The sequence below is a fragment of the Cydia strobilella genome, chromosome 2 (genome assembly GCF_947568885.1).
Source record: "Cydia strobilella chromosome 2, ilCydStro3.1, whole genome shotgun sequence".
In the NCBI taxonomy this organism is placed as follows: domain Eukaryota; kingdom Metazoa; phylum Arthropoda; class Insecta; order Lepidoptera; family Tortricidae; genus Cydia; species Cydia strobilella.
Window position 1 is genome coordinate 19352396 of NC_086042.1, and position 16381 is coordinate 19368776.

General features: G+C 39.2%; 1 protein-coding gene across 3 annotated transcripts in view; it reads left to right on the forward strand.

Moving 5' to 3' along the window:
• The first annotated feature begins 396 nt into the window (after positions 1–396).
• The window catches only part of LOC134754005 (RNA-binding protein FXR1), a 37761-nt gene continuing 21776 nt past the window's right edge, over positions 397–16381 (forward strand). The window contains exons 1-10 of one of the 3 annotated variants that reach the window (XM_063690053.1): positions 397–530; positions 904–956; positions 1044–1197; positions 4796–4959; positions 5624–5791; positions 6824–6910; positions 7226–7391; positions 10155–10298; positions 10585–10722; positions 11074–11360. In XM_063690053.1, coding sequence (XP_063546123.1) covers positions 480–530; positions 904–956; positions 1044–1197; positions 4796–4959; positions 5624–5791; positions 6824–6910; positions 7226–7391; positions 10155–10298; positions 10585–10722; positions 11074–11360 — 1412 coding nt within the window. In that variant the 5' untranslated portion in view covers positions 397–479. The remainder of the gene's footprint in view (positions 531–903; positions 957–1043; positions 1198–4795; positions 4960–5623; positions 5792–6823; positions 6911–7225; positions 7392–10154; positions 10299–10584; positions 10723–11073; positions 11361–16381) is intronic. The other 2 variants (XM_063690063.1, XM_063690071.1) reach the window with 2 other exon arrangements.

The window sequence follows — 16381 nt, forward strand, 5'->3', positions numbered from 1 at the left end:
TGATGTGAAAAGCAGTATGTGTCAGATGGTAGCAAAATTATTTCAACCTTGGGCGTTAACACTTGAATCCCTCACTACGCTTAGGATTCTATTATTAAATCCCTCGCAACGCTCAGGATTCAACTATAGAATCCTTCGCTTTGTTCAGGATTGAATGTACACCCTAGCCGTAAATATGTCATTTTGCTCCCTTGTGACACAATCTACTATTTCAATAAAAAAATCTCTCCAAACGTCACCGGTAGTCGTATGCGATTTGCACGTACGGCGACCACCAGCGCCATCACTCACACTAGCAAGGCCGCGGCGCGGTGCGGTAGTCTGTTACGCTTTAATAAAATCGCATGCCATTTGTTGCAAGGTCCATAGAAGACCTAAAATCATAGTCTGCAATAGAAAAAAAGCAAAGTTGTCTATACATTTTTTTTGATTGGTCAGTCGACGAGCGTTCGTTCATCTAAATACGCTTTCAAACCAAAATGGAGGATTTGTCGGTCGAGGTGTACGGTGAAAATGGTGCTTATTATAAGGTTTGTAAAATATGAAGTACGTTCAATTTCTCATTATAAAACGGTAATTTAGTTGATGCTACATCTCTTCAATTGTTTTCAGTCAGTAGTTTCACTTTAAAAGGTAAACTTTCAAAAATATTTTTCCGGGATGATCATCACGGCTGGAATGGACGCCATGTCCGTCTGTCAGGGCGTGAATTTTCCATGTGCTGTAAATTATGCCGATTTTAATATATATTTTTAGCTCTGGTCGAGGAGTTTAATGAGGGCGGCTCTCGCCGGATTACAGTTGTAGCTCATTTTGAGTATCTGACCTACATAACTTCTTATTTCTAGCGCATTACTAAGTTATTCGATCAAAGGATTCTTAAATAAATCATTATATTTTTAGGCCACTGTCACCGACGTTCTCGACAACGAGGTTCTTGTAGCCTTTGAAAATGAGTAAGTGTATAATTGTAATTACGACTGATATACAATTTTTTATTAGAATATTGTATTTATTTACTAATTCGTGTGATTTTGTTTAAGCTGGCAGCCAGAATCCAAATTTCCTTTCTCACAAGTGTTCTTACCGCCTAAGGACACGGGAAAACACACAGAGTTTGTGGAAAACCAGGAAGTCGAGGTGTTTGCCCGTTCCAATGAGAAGGAAGCATGCGGCTGGTGGACGGCCAATATCAAGGTAAGTTATTTATAGTTTTTTATGTCACTTAAATTTATTAGATGGTCATATTTATCTTAAATTAATGAGCTTCAGTTTATTGTAAAGATTTTACATCATTCCAATTTCACCTGTCAACTGATCAATGATCCCATTATTTGTTTACCATGGTAACTACTATTAGTACCTATCAACTACTAAATCTGGCTGTAGATTTTATTGTTAATTTTCATTGCATGTTACTGCACTTACTATTTGGTTACACATGTAGTTTTTAGAATTTATTTTAAGAATTGATGCAACAAAGGCTTGACCATAATTAAGATAACACTGATGAAATTGCCTCAATCTACTGGTAAATTTGTTCTAGTTTCTGATTGTAAGTGGTTTTTATATATGGTTTTGATCTAACACCATAATAATTTTAAGATTAATATACATAATACGGTAGAACACCAATCAAAACCATCTGTCAATCATAAACTAGAGGTAATTATGATGTACCCTAATAATTCTTTAGGCATATTTTATTCTAATGTTTTATAGTAAATTATAAAATTTAAAATTGGCTGCTTGCCACATAAAGGGACAAAAGAGTGAAACCCTTGAACATTGACATGTTAGCCCATAATAGCTAATCCAGCATTTTTGGATTATGCCCATTCTCAAGTACCTAGTTCCAGTTTTGTGTGATAAATAGAAAAAAATATATAAATAATATTTTTTTTTAAGTTTTATTATTCCCAAATCTGACACAATTCTTGTCCAAAAGACCACTCCTCACCCAATGTAACTATTTTAAATATGGTAATTGAAATAATTAGAATAGAATACACATCTTCAAAGCTATACTGGACTAACAAGATTAACATGTTTAAGAAATATTGCGACATACACAACAGAAATACAAGAAACAAAGACATACTTGTACCTACTATAACTAGACTTCAGAGGATAAGTAAATCTTTTATTGGCCAATGTGTTTGTTTTTACAATAAAATTCCTTTGGATATTCAAAGTTTGCCATTAAATGAATTTAAATCGGTCATTAAGCGAAAGTTGTGCAAAAATGGATATTATAAAATATCAGACTATTTAGAAGACGTTAACCCTTGGAGTTAATAAGTATGTGCATAGTGTAACATAGATAATGTTATTTAATATTTAATTTTTAATTAATTACAAATGTTTGACATCATAAAGAGATTGTAAAATCCTATTATGAAAATAAACAATAAGATATGAATAATGCAGTATGTTCAAGTACAAGCTGGTATAAGAATATCAAGGGCAGTGGCTTTATGTTAAATAGCTGAAATGGCAAGGGTAGCACTCTATAGACTTGGGGTCTTAAAGACAGATGTTTACCAAGGCTATTAGTTCCGAATCAAGTTTGAAATGTATATTGCAATATTTGGGGTAATACAAAAAATATGCATATTTTATGTTTTATCCCAAATATTGCAGTTGATTTTTTATGGCAATATAATTTTCTAACCTCAGTGACCCACTAGTTTTCTACTTTATACCTAGCTAGTAAAATAGCAATACATTACTTAATGACTTTATTGAAAATACTTTTTTACTTTACTACTACCTTAGTTTTGGTTTGTTGTAATTATAACCATAATGCAGTTCAGAAAAGGGTACTTGAAAGATATGACACAAAAATTCCATATTGTCAGGTTCAACTCAAGTGTGTTTAAAGTATTTCATACTAACATTGCAAAAAAGGACACTTGTGGTACTACTATAGTGTTTTAAGTAATCAGTGCTGAGCAGAAAAAATCAAGTAGATGAGTTCGCTATCCGATTGGTGTCCTGTGTTAAATGTAATTTATTAGTTGTCCCATAACATACTTTTAATAAAAACCTAAAACTGTAAAATATTTTTGAAACTTCAATGCCTGGGCTAGATCCAATTCCTAGCTCAAGTGGTGTCCTATTAAAAGACGGAACTTAAAGTAAAAGGCTCTACAACACAAGAGTGCAACCATCAGGTCTCTTGCCACCAGCTGTGCAGAGGCCTGATGGCTCCAATGTTGCAGGGGTAGAGGTGGTGTTGAGGGTGTTTTGGATCAAGTTTATAAAGGTGCCTGTAAAACCAATTGGGGCACATTTTCCCATGCAGGCCATGGCCATCCTAGAGAACTGACCAGCTGTGCCTCACAAATTTTCAGGCCCAAGGAAGGGCAAAACGCAGTGCAGAAGGCTAGAGCTTTGTGGTTTTGTGATGGGACTGATTGGAGTGCATGCAGGCAATAACCTAATTCTTTTTCTGACATCTAGTCCAGTCCAGGTCAAAAGTAAAATTCATAGTTTCCCTATTCCCCATTCCTTATGGTGGTTGGTGTTAATATTAAAGGTGGTGATACCTAGCCATTATTTTTAATTAGTTTTAATATGTTACAGTACCATCGCCCACACTGTTAGCTGATAGTTCGTAAACCTTATTACAAGAGGCATAAGGTCCACTGATGGACAGTTAAAAGAGTGTTGCTGTTTGTACATTGTTTAAAACAAAATCATTAAAATGGTAATCATTTGGGTATCATTTAATCTATCTGCAAAATATTCCTATTTTGATAAACAAAAATATACATTTGCTCAGCCAAAATGTATAATTGGTCAGCAACTTAAGGTTAGCAAGTATTTCTAAACTAGTTCACAATTAATGTCATACTGAGCTGCTCTAAATAGATTTGGTTGGCAAATTAATTTGCTTGTGTTAATAAAGATGCCACGAGTATTTTTTGACTCTGTTAAATAACGTTGCATACAATACTTTTTCTACGACCAAGCACTTACTTTGAAATAAAATTGTAAATTTAACAAATATCTCTCTTGTCATCTAGTGGACTTCTACCTACGGTATCTAGAGTTAGACTACGAAAAGTCTGCAGCGATTTTGATAGCATACGCAGTCAAAGTGTTATTTTAAACGTCAAACTTCTATGAAATAATGACGTATAAATAACACTTGCACTGCGTGTGCTATCAAAATTGCTACAGACTTTTCTTGGTCTAACTCTACCTATTTTATTTGAATAGTATAATCTGAGATACTTCTGTTGGAGGATTAAAAAAAATTAAAAAAAAGCATGCCTATATATGATAAATAAAAGTATGGGAGTAGAAAAATACCTTTAAAAAGTCTATAATTCAAGTCGACAACAATAACTACACAAACTACAATGAGATACGAATTTAAATAAATTCACACATAAAGAGCACCTGTTGCTACTTATTGCTACTTATGAACAGATTTCATAATGTAACATAATTAATTAGGTGGGTATATTACTAATACCTGTATCCTTTAATTCCTTTTTTATTACTGCATGTCTAACAACCCAGTTATTCACTTAGTTCTATAAACAAATGTTATATATAAAATTTTAATTGTATACATGTTTATATTACTTAAACTAGTACTTAAAAAAAATGTTTCGTGTAACAATCTGTTAATTAAGGAAGAGCGGTGTTGCCCAACACAGGCAAATTTTGCTTACCGGGCAGCACTATCCCCTACTTATAGACACCTGTATATTTTACGAAAATAAATAATTTTAATTTTAATAATTTTTTAATTTGAAGCATGCATTATATTTGTTGCCAGATGATGAGGGGGGAGTTCTTGGTGATAGAATATTTAGAATGGGACAACTGCTACACGGAAATAGTGCCAAAGGACCGTCTCCGGGTGAAGACCCCCAAGACCCCCATCGACAAAACCACCTTCCACAAGTTTGAGATACCGGTCCCTGAAGATCTCAAAGACTAGTAAGTAAATCACATCACATTACATATTTTAAAAAAGTATATACCAAGTATAATGTAGATAGTACAATCCGTATGTACTCTTGACTCTTGAGGTTAAAAGACAAAAGTACGTAATATTGCGTATACAATGCTGCTGTCTCGTTTTATGACATTAAGGAACAGTGTTAAAAGTGCTAACCCATAAATAACTGATTTTGCATTTATAATTTTATATGCATGTGTACACTTTTACAGATAGTTATTTTGCTTTTAAAAATAATAGTTGTAGCTAGCTTGAAACATATTATGCTGTTATTGTTTGTGAATTCTGTGAACAAGTATTACATTACATCGAATTACGACATACGAGTTATGGTTATAGCATAGGCTTGGTCATTTGAGACCCATATGGGACTGGGACCTGGTACCTCATATATCATAGAATAAAAAAATTATGACCAATATACAGGTGTTAACTGTAAACGGCATAGTCAAATGGCTAGCCACTTTTCATTGAACACAATAGGTTCAACAGCACAGGTTGCTTGACAATTAATTATTGATAATTTGATAAATCTACATGTTGTCAGTTCTCCAAGCCAACTACCGGTAACATATTACTTTAAAGTAGATCCATACTCGTCTGTACAGATGGCCTGTATCTGAACGTGATCATATCCCACAGCCTGCACGAGATCCACAGCGCTAAGGTGGAGAACGCGCACAAGGAGTTCCAGAAGGCGATCGGCGCGGCGATCGTGTGGTACGTGCCCGAGCGGGGCGCGCTGGCCGTGCTCGCGCGCGGCGACTCCAGCCAGCGCCGGGCGCTCATGCTGCAGGAGATGCACTTCCGGTCAGACCCTACGCTTGACAAAACTAACTTTTAGCCAATAGTATAACGAATATTAGGTCAAACAAAGCTGATTTAACCCGGTACCCACGAGATCGTACCGAGACTGCCCCAAAAAAAGATGGGGGAGGGGGAGGAGGTCGGGCTTGGCTTATTTTACGAATACACACTGTACGAGCGACGAATATTAACTCTATAAGTGTAAATCTTACATTACATTGTAGTGAAAATTCAGCACTTCTCGGAAGTTCATTTGCTAAGTATCAACTGAACTCCCGTCTGTTCAGTCGGCAGACTCACTGACGGAACATTAGGTCAGTGCTAACATTAAATCAGAAGCTTCAGGGCTGCCGGTCACGAGTCGATCGAGATAGTAGTATAAAGCTTCGCACAACGCTAAATTGTAATGTCTTGAATTACGATTATCATTAATCAAGTATTTTTACAATGCATGTGCTCGAAAAGTGCGTTTCCTACGGAGCCATATCATGCGGAAAGTACTACTTTTCCGCACTAGTGCTTTTTGTTTTCAATTTTTTTTACAGTACATACGGTGCTACTTTCTCGCACTAGTGCAGAAAAGAGCACTTTTCGTGCATATGTCGAAAGTTTAAAGGGCCATATGTACTGTAAAACGTTGTACGATACACGTGCGAATAGGTAATTCGCAACTCGTGTCGATTTAAAACACTCCTTTTAATAATTAAACTTATTTGCTATATGTTTTTTTATTTACTCGCACAATGCATAGTAAACCATTGTATGATACACGTGCGTAAAGATGATTTCCGACTCGTATTCCTTTATACACTCGTCGGAAATCATACACTCTCCGCACTTGTTGCATAAATAGCTATTTTATCAGTACATTATAGTTTATGTTAATAGTGTTTTAGGTTAATTGAAATTGAAAATCTTTATTTCAGGTCTTTCGGCCCATATTTTGTTAGTTTACAGTTCTTAAAAATATATTAGTAAACACACATAAATTGTAAAATAAATTAATTAAAATTAATGGCTTTATGTTGTTTACAGAAATCTAACGCAGAAGTTGTTATTGCTGAAAAAGACTGAAGAGGCGGCTAGACAGTTGGAGTCCACCAAAATACACAACCAAGGAGGGTAAGTTGACCATATTATTGTTATTTTATTAAAATTTTAATTACACCGAAATCGGTTTGTGTGTGTGAAGTAAAAATGCCTCAAAGTAATTTTGATTATGAGCGTTTCTTGAATTTTTTTTATGCTTTATTGTTAAACCTTTTGCTTGCTGGGGTTATAACCAACCAACCAAAACGCCAGCCAACATTAATAATATGTTCATTTGCATAGAACATAACCAACACTCGTGATTTTGAAAATGATGTTTTTGTAGTAGCTGATGAATGTTGAACCGAATGATTATTAACGATAAGTGATGTCGGCCCCAATTGATAGTAGCTTGGCGGGCGGCAGGTACTCGGATGAGTTCAGCGTGCGCGAGGACCTGATGGGGCTCGCCATCGGCACGCACGGCGCCAACATCCAGCTCGCGCGCAAGGTGCCCGGCGTCTCCAACATCGAGCTGGAGGAGTGCTCCTGCACCTTCAAGATCTGTGGCGAGGTCAGCTCTACATCAGATCTAACCAATCATCTCATCCACTGCATTCTAACACTCTTTACACATTGTCCCATCCGATATCGGCACAAAGAAGTTAAATGTAAAATGTGCCTTTTTAGGGAACCCTTATGGATTCGTCATGTCTGTCTGTCCGTCCGTATGTCACAGCCACTTTTTTTCCGAAACTATAAGAACTATACTGTTGAAACTTGGTAAGTAGATGTATTCTGTGAACGGCATTAAGATTTTCACACAATAATAGAAAAGAAAAACAATACATTTTGGGGGTTCCCCATACTTCGAACTGAAACTCAAAAAATGTTTTTTCATCAAACCCCCCATACGTGTGGGGTATCTATGGATAGGTCTTCAAAAATGATATTGAGGTTTCTAATAAGAGGGTAACTTCTAAAATAAGAGAATGATAAAACTAAAAAAATATATGATGTACATTACCATGCAAACTTCCACCGAAAATTGGTTTGAACGAGATCTAGTAAGTAGTTTTTATTAATATGTCATAAATCGTAAACCGCAATTTACCTTTCATTCGATTATATATAAAAATAAATTTCATAAACATATTTAAGTGGGGCTCCCATACAACAAACGTGATTTTATGCCGTTTTTTGTGTAATGGTACGGAACCCTTAGTGCGCGAGTCCGACTCGCACTTGGCCGGTTTTTATTAATAGATTTAATATATATTTGTTTATGGGTTAAAAAAGCGTTAATGCAAAAATAAAGGGATGCCTTTAGGCACTTTCTAGCAGTTATCTTCCTGTAAAAGTCATCCAACATTCGATATTGGATCAGACAGTGTGACGCTGCTTTAACTTCTAATGCATTTTAACTTTAAATTAGGTTTAATTATACTGTTGCAGTATTAGGGCTTCTTAATATAAAACATCTTCAATGCATATCAAAATTATCTCAATCCCTCATACGCTAATGCATGTATACCTAGTCGGCTCATAAGTTCTGTCACTGGCCTTTAAAATTTAAATTTGGAACTCCTAAAACACAAACCGTTCTGCATTTGAATTTCGAATCTTTATTAAATATTTGAGTAGTATAATTTTGCAATTTTCTGTTTTCTTCAACATGGAGTGGACGCTTAAAGATAGCCGTACCGCAATAATTGCACTATATCGTTGTGGTCACTCGCCGACTAAAATTTTTAAGCTACTTGAAAATTTAAAATTCTCTCTAAGATTTGTGTATCGTACCATAGAAAGATACAGTGAGGTCTCTAGTTTAAATGACAAGAAAAGAAGCGGTCGTCCGCGTACAGCTAGGACTCCAGCGGTTGTACAAGCAATTAGGGCACGCATTGCCAGAAATCCCGCTAGGAAACAAAAAGTTATGGCCCTCCAGATGGGTTTGAGCAAAAGCACGGTGAAAAGAGTGCTTAATCAAGACCTGAGACTTCGTGCTTATAAACGAAAAACTGGCCATCTTCTCAATGGTCGGCTTAAAGCTTTAAGGCTTAAAAGATCTAAAGCTTTATTGAAGAAGTACGCTAAAAATAAGCACAGTTGTATACTGTTTTCGGACGAGAAAATTTTTGACATAGAAGAAAACTGTAATAAACAAAATGATAGAGTGTACGCTCGCAATAGTAAAGAAGCGTCTAATAGCATTCCCCGTATTCAAAGAGGTCATCACCCTTCATCTGTGATGGTTTGGCTGGGAGTTTCTTATGCGGGCGTCACTAGTATGCATTTTTGTGAGAAAGGAGTAAAAACTAGTGCCAAAGTGTACCAAGACACGGTGTTGACTAATATTGTGAAACCACTATCCCATACGATGTTTCTAAACCAGCATTGGGTTTTCCAGCAGGACTCTGCTCCAGCCCATAAGGCAAAGTCTACACAAGCCTGGCTCGCCTCCAATAAAATCGACTTTATACGGCATGAAGATTGGCCCTCCTCTAGCCCAGATCTTAATCCTTTAGACTATAAAATATGGCAGTATTTAGAGGAAAAGGTGTGCTCAAAACCTCATGCAAATCTAGACTCGCTGAAAAAATCTCTTGCTACGGCAGTGGCCAATATCAACATGAAAGTGGTGCGTGAATCCATTGACGACTGGCCACGAAGACTTCAAGCCTGTGTAGATAATTATGGCGGTCATTTTGAATAAATGTTATACATTTAGATTCTCTAGTTTATAAGCTTTCAAACGCTGTACAAATTATACGGAATAAACTTAAACTTTTGATTTTATTTGATACTATGTATATGACAGAACTTATGAGCCGACTAGGTAGTTTTAACTGTCCAGGTTACTATTTAATTAGTTACGTTAGGCAGGACTTCCACGAGGGATTATGTCCTTCAAATTGGGGAATTTTATGGTGTCTCACTCACTCAAAAGGTTTACTTTCCGAAAATAGGGTGATCTATATAAAAATACCTGAATGAAAATGGTGTCACATAACTCATGAAGTTATCTTCTTTCCGATATGGGATAATTAAATGTAGGTAGAGTGAAGTGAAATCCTTACCTACCCAAGTTACCCAAGTTAGGGTCGGTTGCACCAAACAGTCTGTCACCGATAAAGCGTTCGCTAAATTACTCATGGACAAATTTAGAAGAACCCACCAACGGAGCGGCAGCTGACGTTCACGAGGGTTCATCATACATAGCCGTTAACCACTATACGAGTTTTCGCCCGGGAGGCGATTGGTCATCAAAATCTGTTCCTGGCCCGCGGTCTATTAATGTCATTGTAGGTTGTTGAAGTGATCTGTTTATGTACAGAGTATGGAGGCAGTGCGCGGCGCGCGCGCGCTCCTAGAATACGCAGAGGAGTCCATCAAGGTGCCGCGCGCGCTCGTCGGCAAGGTCATCGGCAAGAACGGCAAGGTCATCCAGGAGATCGTCGACAAGAGCGGCGTCGTGCGTGTGAGTGCCCATCTCTTTCCACCATAAGTGCGTCCTGTATTTAGGTATATAATTTATATACGCGGAGGATGCCTTTTTCTTTCTATCATATAAGACTGCCGAAGCTGGTGAAGAGGAATCATCTAGTTCGTTGGTCTATGTTATTGGCATTCCTTTGTCTAGATATCTTTTGTTTTAATTACATTTAAACATGCATGCATTGTCGTTGGGGCAAAAAGGTTCTCTAGTGTAATTTCCCGGGGTTTGCAAATACACAGAGCCTAATGTCATAGTTCCTTGTGTGCAGGTGAAGGTGGAGGGCGACAACGAGCCGGCTCCGGTGGGGCCGCGCGAGGAGGGCGTTGTGCCGTTCGTGTTCGTGGGCACGCGCGAGAACATCGTCAACGCGCAGGTGCTCGTCGAGTACCACGTCGCGCACCTTAAGGTACATTCTACAGTCATAGCGTCTGGCTCTAAACTAAAACTACTACTAAAAATCATAGTCACACGCTGCATTCGGAACTTTTGGTTTAAGTATAGAACTTTTTCTATAAAAAACATCTACAAACCTACTATATTGATAAGCAAATCAAGTAAAAGATAAATATGTAAAAGAAAATTATAATGACTTGAAAAGATGTCGCTAGAAAAAGCTGCACAAAATACACTGATAGTAATAATATCAATAGATCATAATTATTATAATTAATTACGTTCTTTCGCCGATTCGTTCTTGGCAATAATAGTTGCGAAATGTCAACGCCGATGGCGTATAAAATGAGTGTGTCGTTTGTAGGAGGTGGAACAGTTGCGCGCTGAGAAGCACGAGATCGACCAGCAGCTGCGCTCGGTGATCGGCGGCACGTCCACGTCGTACCCGCCGCCGCGCGGACACCCCGCCGCGCGCGCGCGCCGTCGCCCACCGCCGCAGCGCTACCCGCCGGGTGAGTACACACCACCGGGAGCACACCGACCGGCAGCTGCGCTCGGTGATCGGCGGCACGTCCACGTCGTACCCGCCGCCGCGCGGACACCCCGCCGCGCGCGCGCGCCGTCGCCCACCGCCGCAGCGCTACCCGCCGGGTGAGTACACACCACCGGGAGCACACCGACCGGCAGCTGCGCTCGGTGATCGGCGGCACGTCCACGTCGTACCCGCCGCCACGCGGACACCCCGCCGCGCGCGCGCGCCGCCGCAGTGCTACCCGCCGGGTGAGTACACACCAGCGGGAGCACACCGACCGGCAGCTGCGCTCGGTGATCGGCGGCACGTCCACGTCGTACCCGCCGCCGCGCGAACACCCCGCCGCGCGCGCGCGCCGTCGCCCGCCGCCGCAGCGCTACCCGCCGGGTGAGTACACACCAGCGGGAGCACACCGACCGGCAGCTGCGCTCGGTGATCGGCGGCACGTCCACGTCGTACCCGCCGCCCCGCGGACACCCCGCCGCGCGCGCGCGCCGTCGCCCACCGCCGCAGCGCTACCCGCCGGGTGAGTACACACCAGCGGGAGCACACCGACCGGCAGCTGCGCTCGGTGATCGGCGGCACGTCCACGTCGTACCCGCCGCCGCGCGGACACCCCGCCGCGCGCGCGCGCTGTCGCCCGCCGCCGCAGCGCTACCCGCCGGGTGAGTACACACCAGCGGGAGCACACCGACCGGCAACTGCGCTCGGTGATCGGCGGCACGTCCACGTCGTACCCGCCGCGCGCGCGCGCCGCCGCCCGCCGCCGCAGCGCTACGTCCCTAAGTCCTCGTACCACCCCATAGTTTACCAATACCAAAGATAGATATAACTCCGTAATAGATGGATACAGTCTTAGGAAAAAACGTGCCTCGAAAATCAAGAAAATTTGATTCTCGTTCAGAGGGCGCTACTAGCTTTGGCCTACTGTCGTATAGATGGCGTTGACGGTTTCGTTTGTTATTTAACAATTTTAACGCATATCAGTGAAAGAACATGGTGAATTTACTGGGGTTCCAAAATTTATTATGACAGTACCGCTTTTTGCAAGGTGACATTGACGGTATTAATCAGGGGGGGGGACGACGACAATAGAAATGTATGTAACGTCGGTAAAGATGCAGGCGTTTTCTATATCCTGCTCCCAGACAACCTACTTTTGCGTAGTCGACTTCCGATGCTTTCGATTTTGCAAACTACCTCACCAGATGTCACTATAAAATTGATACAGGAAATATATGACCCGCCAAAAGCTTCTATGTGTTGTCCGTTCTCAGAGTTCAGAAAAAGTTGCCAGTAATTAACATAGAAATATTTTACAACAGCAACTTTGGGCTTCGTCTATACAAGTCCGGGAACGAACAAATCAAATTATTTTACCCTCTGTAGATTGTATAAACATAGACAAATACAAACTGAAATAGATAATAATTTATATCAAAAATAAATAATAATTTACATACAGGTAGTAGTGTGACTACTTTATAAATACAAATCAAAATCTTTGATAAAATAATTTGATTTGTTCGTTCCCGGACTTGTATAGACGAAGCCCAAAGTTGCTGTTGTAAAATATTTTTATGTTAATTATTACTGGCAACTTTTTCTGAACTCTTTGAGAACGGACAACACATAGAAGCTTTTCATTTCATTTATTGACTGCAATCCATGGTACATATAGGTGTTATAGTCATTTTAATTGTAACAGCATGGACCCTGAATAGGGTATAGCAAGAGAATCTTAATAACTAAATACATAAAGATACTTCACAAAACTTAACATAACATAGATTTGATTAATTTCTAAATTTAATAATCCAAATATACTTCCGATGACATTTACAATACATTATCAATAATAAAAAAATAATTATTCAATATAAATAGCAAACATTAAAATTACAATAAGATTTACAATACGATATTTTTAAAATAATGCAGTAATGTCAAAAGGGATATTACCTAGCCGGCTCATAAGTTCTGTCACTGGCCTTTAAAATTTAAATTTGGAACTCCTAAAACAAAAACCGTTCTGCATTTGAATTTCGAATCTTTATTAAATATTTGAGTAGTATAATTTTGCAATTTTCTGTTTTCTTCAACATGGAGTGGACGCTTAAAGATAGCCGTACCGCAATAATTGCACTATATCGTTGTGGTCATTCGCCGACAAAAAATTTTAAGCTACTTGAAAATTTAAAATTCTCTCTAAGATTTGTGTATCGTACCATAGAAAGATACAGTGAGGTCTCTAGTTTAAATGACAAGAAAAGAAGCGGTCGTCCGCGTACAGCTAGGACTCCAGCGGTTGTACAAGCAATTAGGGCACGCATTGCCAGAAATCCCGCTAGGAAACAAAAAGTTATGGCCCTCCAGATGGGTTTGAGCAAAAACACGGTGAAAAGTGTGCTTAATCAAGACCTGAGACTTCGTGCTTATAAACGAAAAACTGGCCATCTTCTCAATGGTCGGCTTAAAGCTTTAAGGCTTAAAAGATCTAAAGCTTTATTGAAGAAGTACGCTAAAAATAAGCACCGTTGTATACCTAGTCGGCTCATAAGTTCTGTCATATACATAGTATCAAATAAAATCAAAAGTTTAAGTTTATTCCGTATAATTTGTACAGCGTTTGAAAGCTTATAAACTAGAGAATCTAAATGTATAACATTTATTCAAAATGACCGCCATAATTATCTACACAGGCTTGAAGTCTTCGTGGCCAGTCGTCAATGGATTCACGCACCACTTTCATGTCGATATTGGCCACTGCCGTAGCAAGAGATTTTTTCAGCGAGTCTAGATTTGCATGAGGTTTTGAGCACACCTTTTCCTCTAAATACTGCCATATTTTATAGTCTAAAGGATTAAGATCTGGGCTAGAGGAGGGCCAATCTTCATGCCGTATAAAGTCGATTTTATTGGAGGCGAGCCAGGCTTGTGTAGACTTTGCCTTATGGGCTGGAGCAGAGTCCTGCTGGAAAACCCAATGCTGGTTTAGAAACATCGTATGGGATAGTGGTTTCACAATATTAGTCAACACCGTGTCTTGGTACACTTTGGCACTAGTTTTTACTCCTTTCTCACAAAAATGCATACTAGTGACGCCCGCATAAGAAACTCCCAGCCAAACCATCACAGATGAAGGGTGATGACCTCTTTGAATACGGGGAATGCTATTAGACGCTTCTTTACTATTGCGAGCGTACACTCTATCATTTTGTTTATTACAGTTTTCTTCTATGTCAAAAATTTTCTCGTCCGAAAACAGTATACAACGGTGCTTATTTTTAGCGTACTTCTTCAATAAAGCTTTAGATCTTTTAAGCCTTAAAGCTTTAAGCCGACCATTGAGAAGATGGCCAGTTTTTCGTTTATAAGCACGAAGTCTCAGGTCTTGATTAAGCACTCTTTTCACCGTGTTTTTGCTCAAACCCATCTGGAGGGCCATAACTTTTTGTTTCCTAGCGGGATTTCTGGCAATGCGTGCCCTAATTGCTTGTACAACCGCTGGAGTCCTAGCTGTACGCGGACGACCGCTTCTTTTCTTGTCATTTAAACTAGAGACCTCACTGTATCTTTCTATGGTACGATACACAAATCTTAGAGAGAATTTTAAATTTTCAAGTAGCTTAAAAATTTTAGTCGGCGAGTGACCACAACGATATAGTGCAATTATTGCGGTACGGCTATCTTTAAGCGTCCACTCCATGTTGAAGAAAACAGAAAATTGCAAAATTATACTACTCAAATATTTAATAAAGATTCGAAATTCAAATGCAGAACGGTTTTTGTTTTAGGAGTTCCAAATTTAAATTTTAAAGGCCAGTGACAGAACTTATGAGCCGACTAGGTACTGTTTTCGGACGAGAAAATTTTTGACATAGAAGAAAACTGTAATAAACAAAATGATAGAGTGTACGCTCGCAATAGTAAAGAAGCGTCTAATAGCATTCCCCGTATTCAAAGAGGTCATCACCCTTCATCTGTGATGGTTTGGCTGGGAGTTTCTTATGCGGGCGTCACTAGTATGCATTTTTGTGAGAAAGGAGTAAAAACTAGTGCCAAAGTGTACCAAGACACGGTGTTGACTAATATTGTGAAACCACTATCCCATACGATGTTTCTAAACCAGCATTGGGTTTTCCAGCAGGACTCTGCTCCAGCCCATAAGGCAAAGTCTACACAAGCCTGGCTCGCCTCCAATAAAATCGACTTTATACGGCATGAAGATTGGCCCTCCTCTAGCCCAGATCTTAATCCTTTAGACTATAAAATATGGCAGTATTTAGAGGAAAAGGTGTGCTCAAAACCTCATGCAAATCTAGAATCGCTGAAAAAATCTCTTGCTACGGCAGTGGCCAATATCGACATGAAAGTGGTGCGTGAATCCATTGACGACTGGCCACGAAGACTTCAAGCCTGTGTAGATAATTATGGCGGTCATTTTGAATAAATGTTATACATTTAGATTCTCTAGTTTATAAGCTTTCAAACGCTGTACAAATTATACGGAATAAACTTAAACTTTTGATTTTATTTGATACTATGTATATGACAGAACTTATGAGCCGACTAGGTATATTGTCAGTTTATTCAATTATTCCATTATAGTGTCAACAAATTGGTATTCAATTAGGTAATAAATTATGAGATAACATTATTGAGTATCATATGTCATAAATTCTTGGTAGGAATAAAATGTTTTATTAAGTAGCCACGATTTTAGGTTATTTCGAAATATATTAAAGGTTTCGGCTTGTTTGATGGAGTCGGGGATTTTATTATATATTTTTATTGATTGGTAATAGGGCCCGTTTTTATATAATGTTAATTTAGGCTCTGGAAGAGCTAGCTGATTATTTCGACGCGCGCTTGTAACATACTGGAAGTCAGATATGTGTTTTCTTACAAATAGTCCAACCTCCAGTATGTATATGCATGGTAAGGTAAGAAGCTTCAGGTTAATAAAATGTGGTCGGATGCTTTCTGGTTGTCGGATGTTAGCTATAACGCGTACGCATTTTTTTTGTGCTATAAATAAATCTTCGACGTCTGTGCTATTCCCCCATAAGACTACTCCGTACCGCAGCCCATGCATAGGCATATGCGTAATATGCAGAAAGTGCACATTCTACGTTTG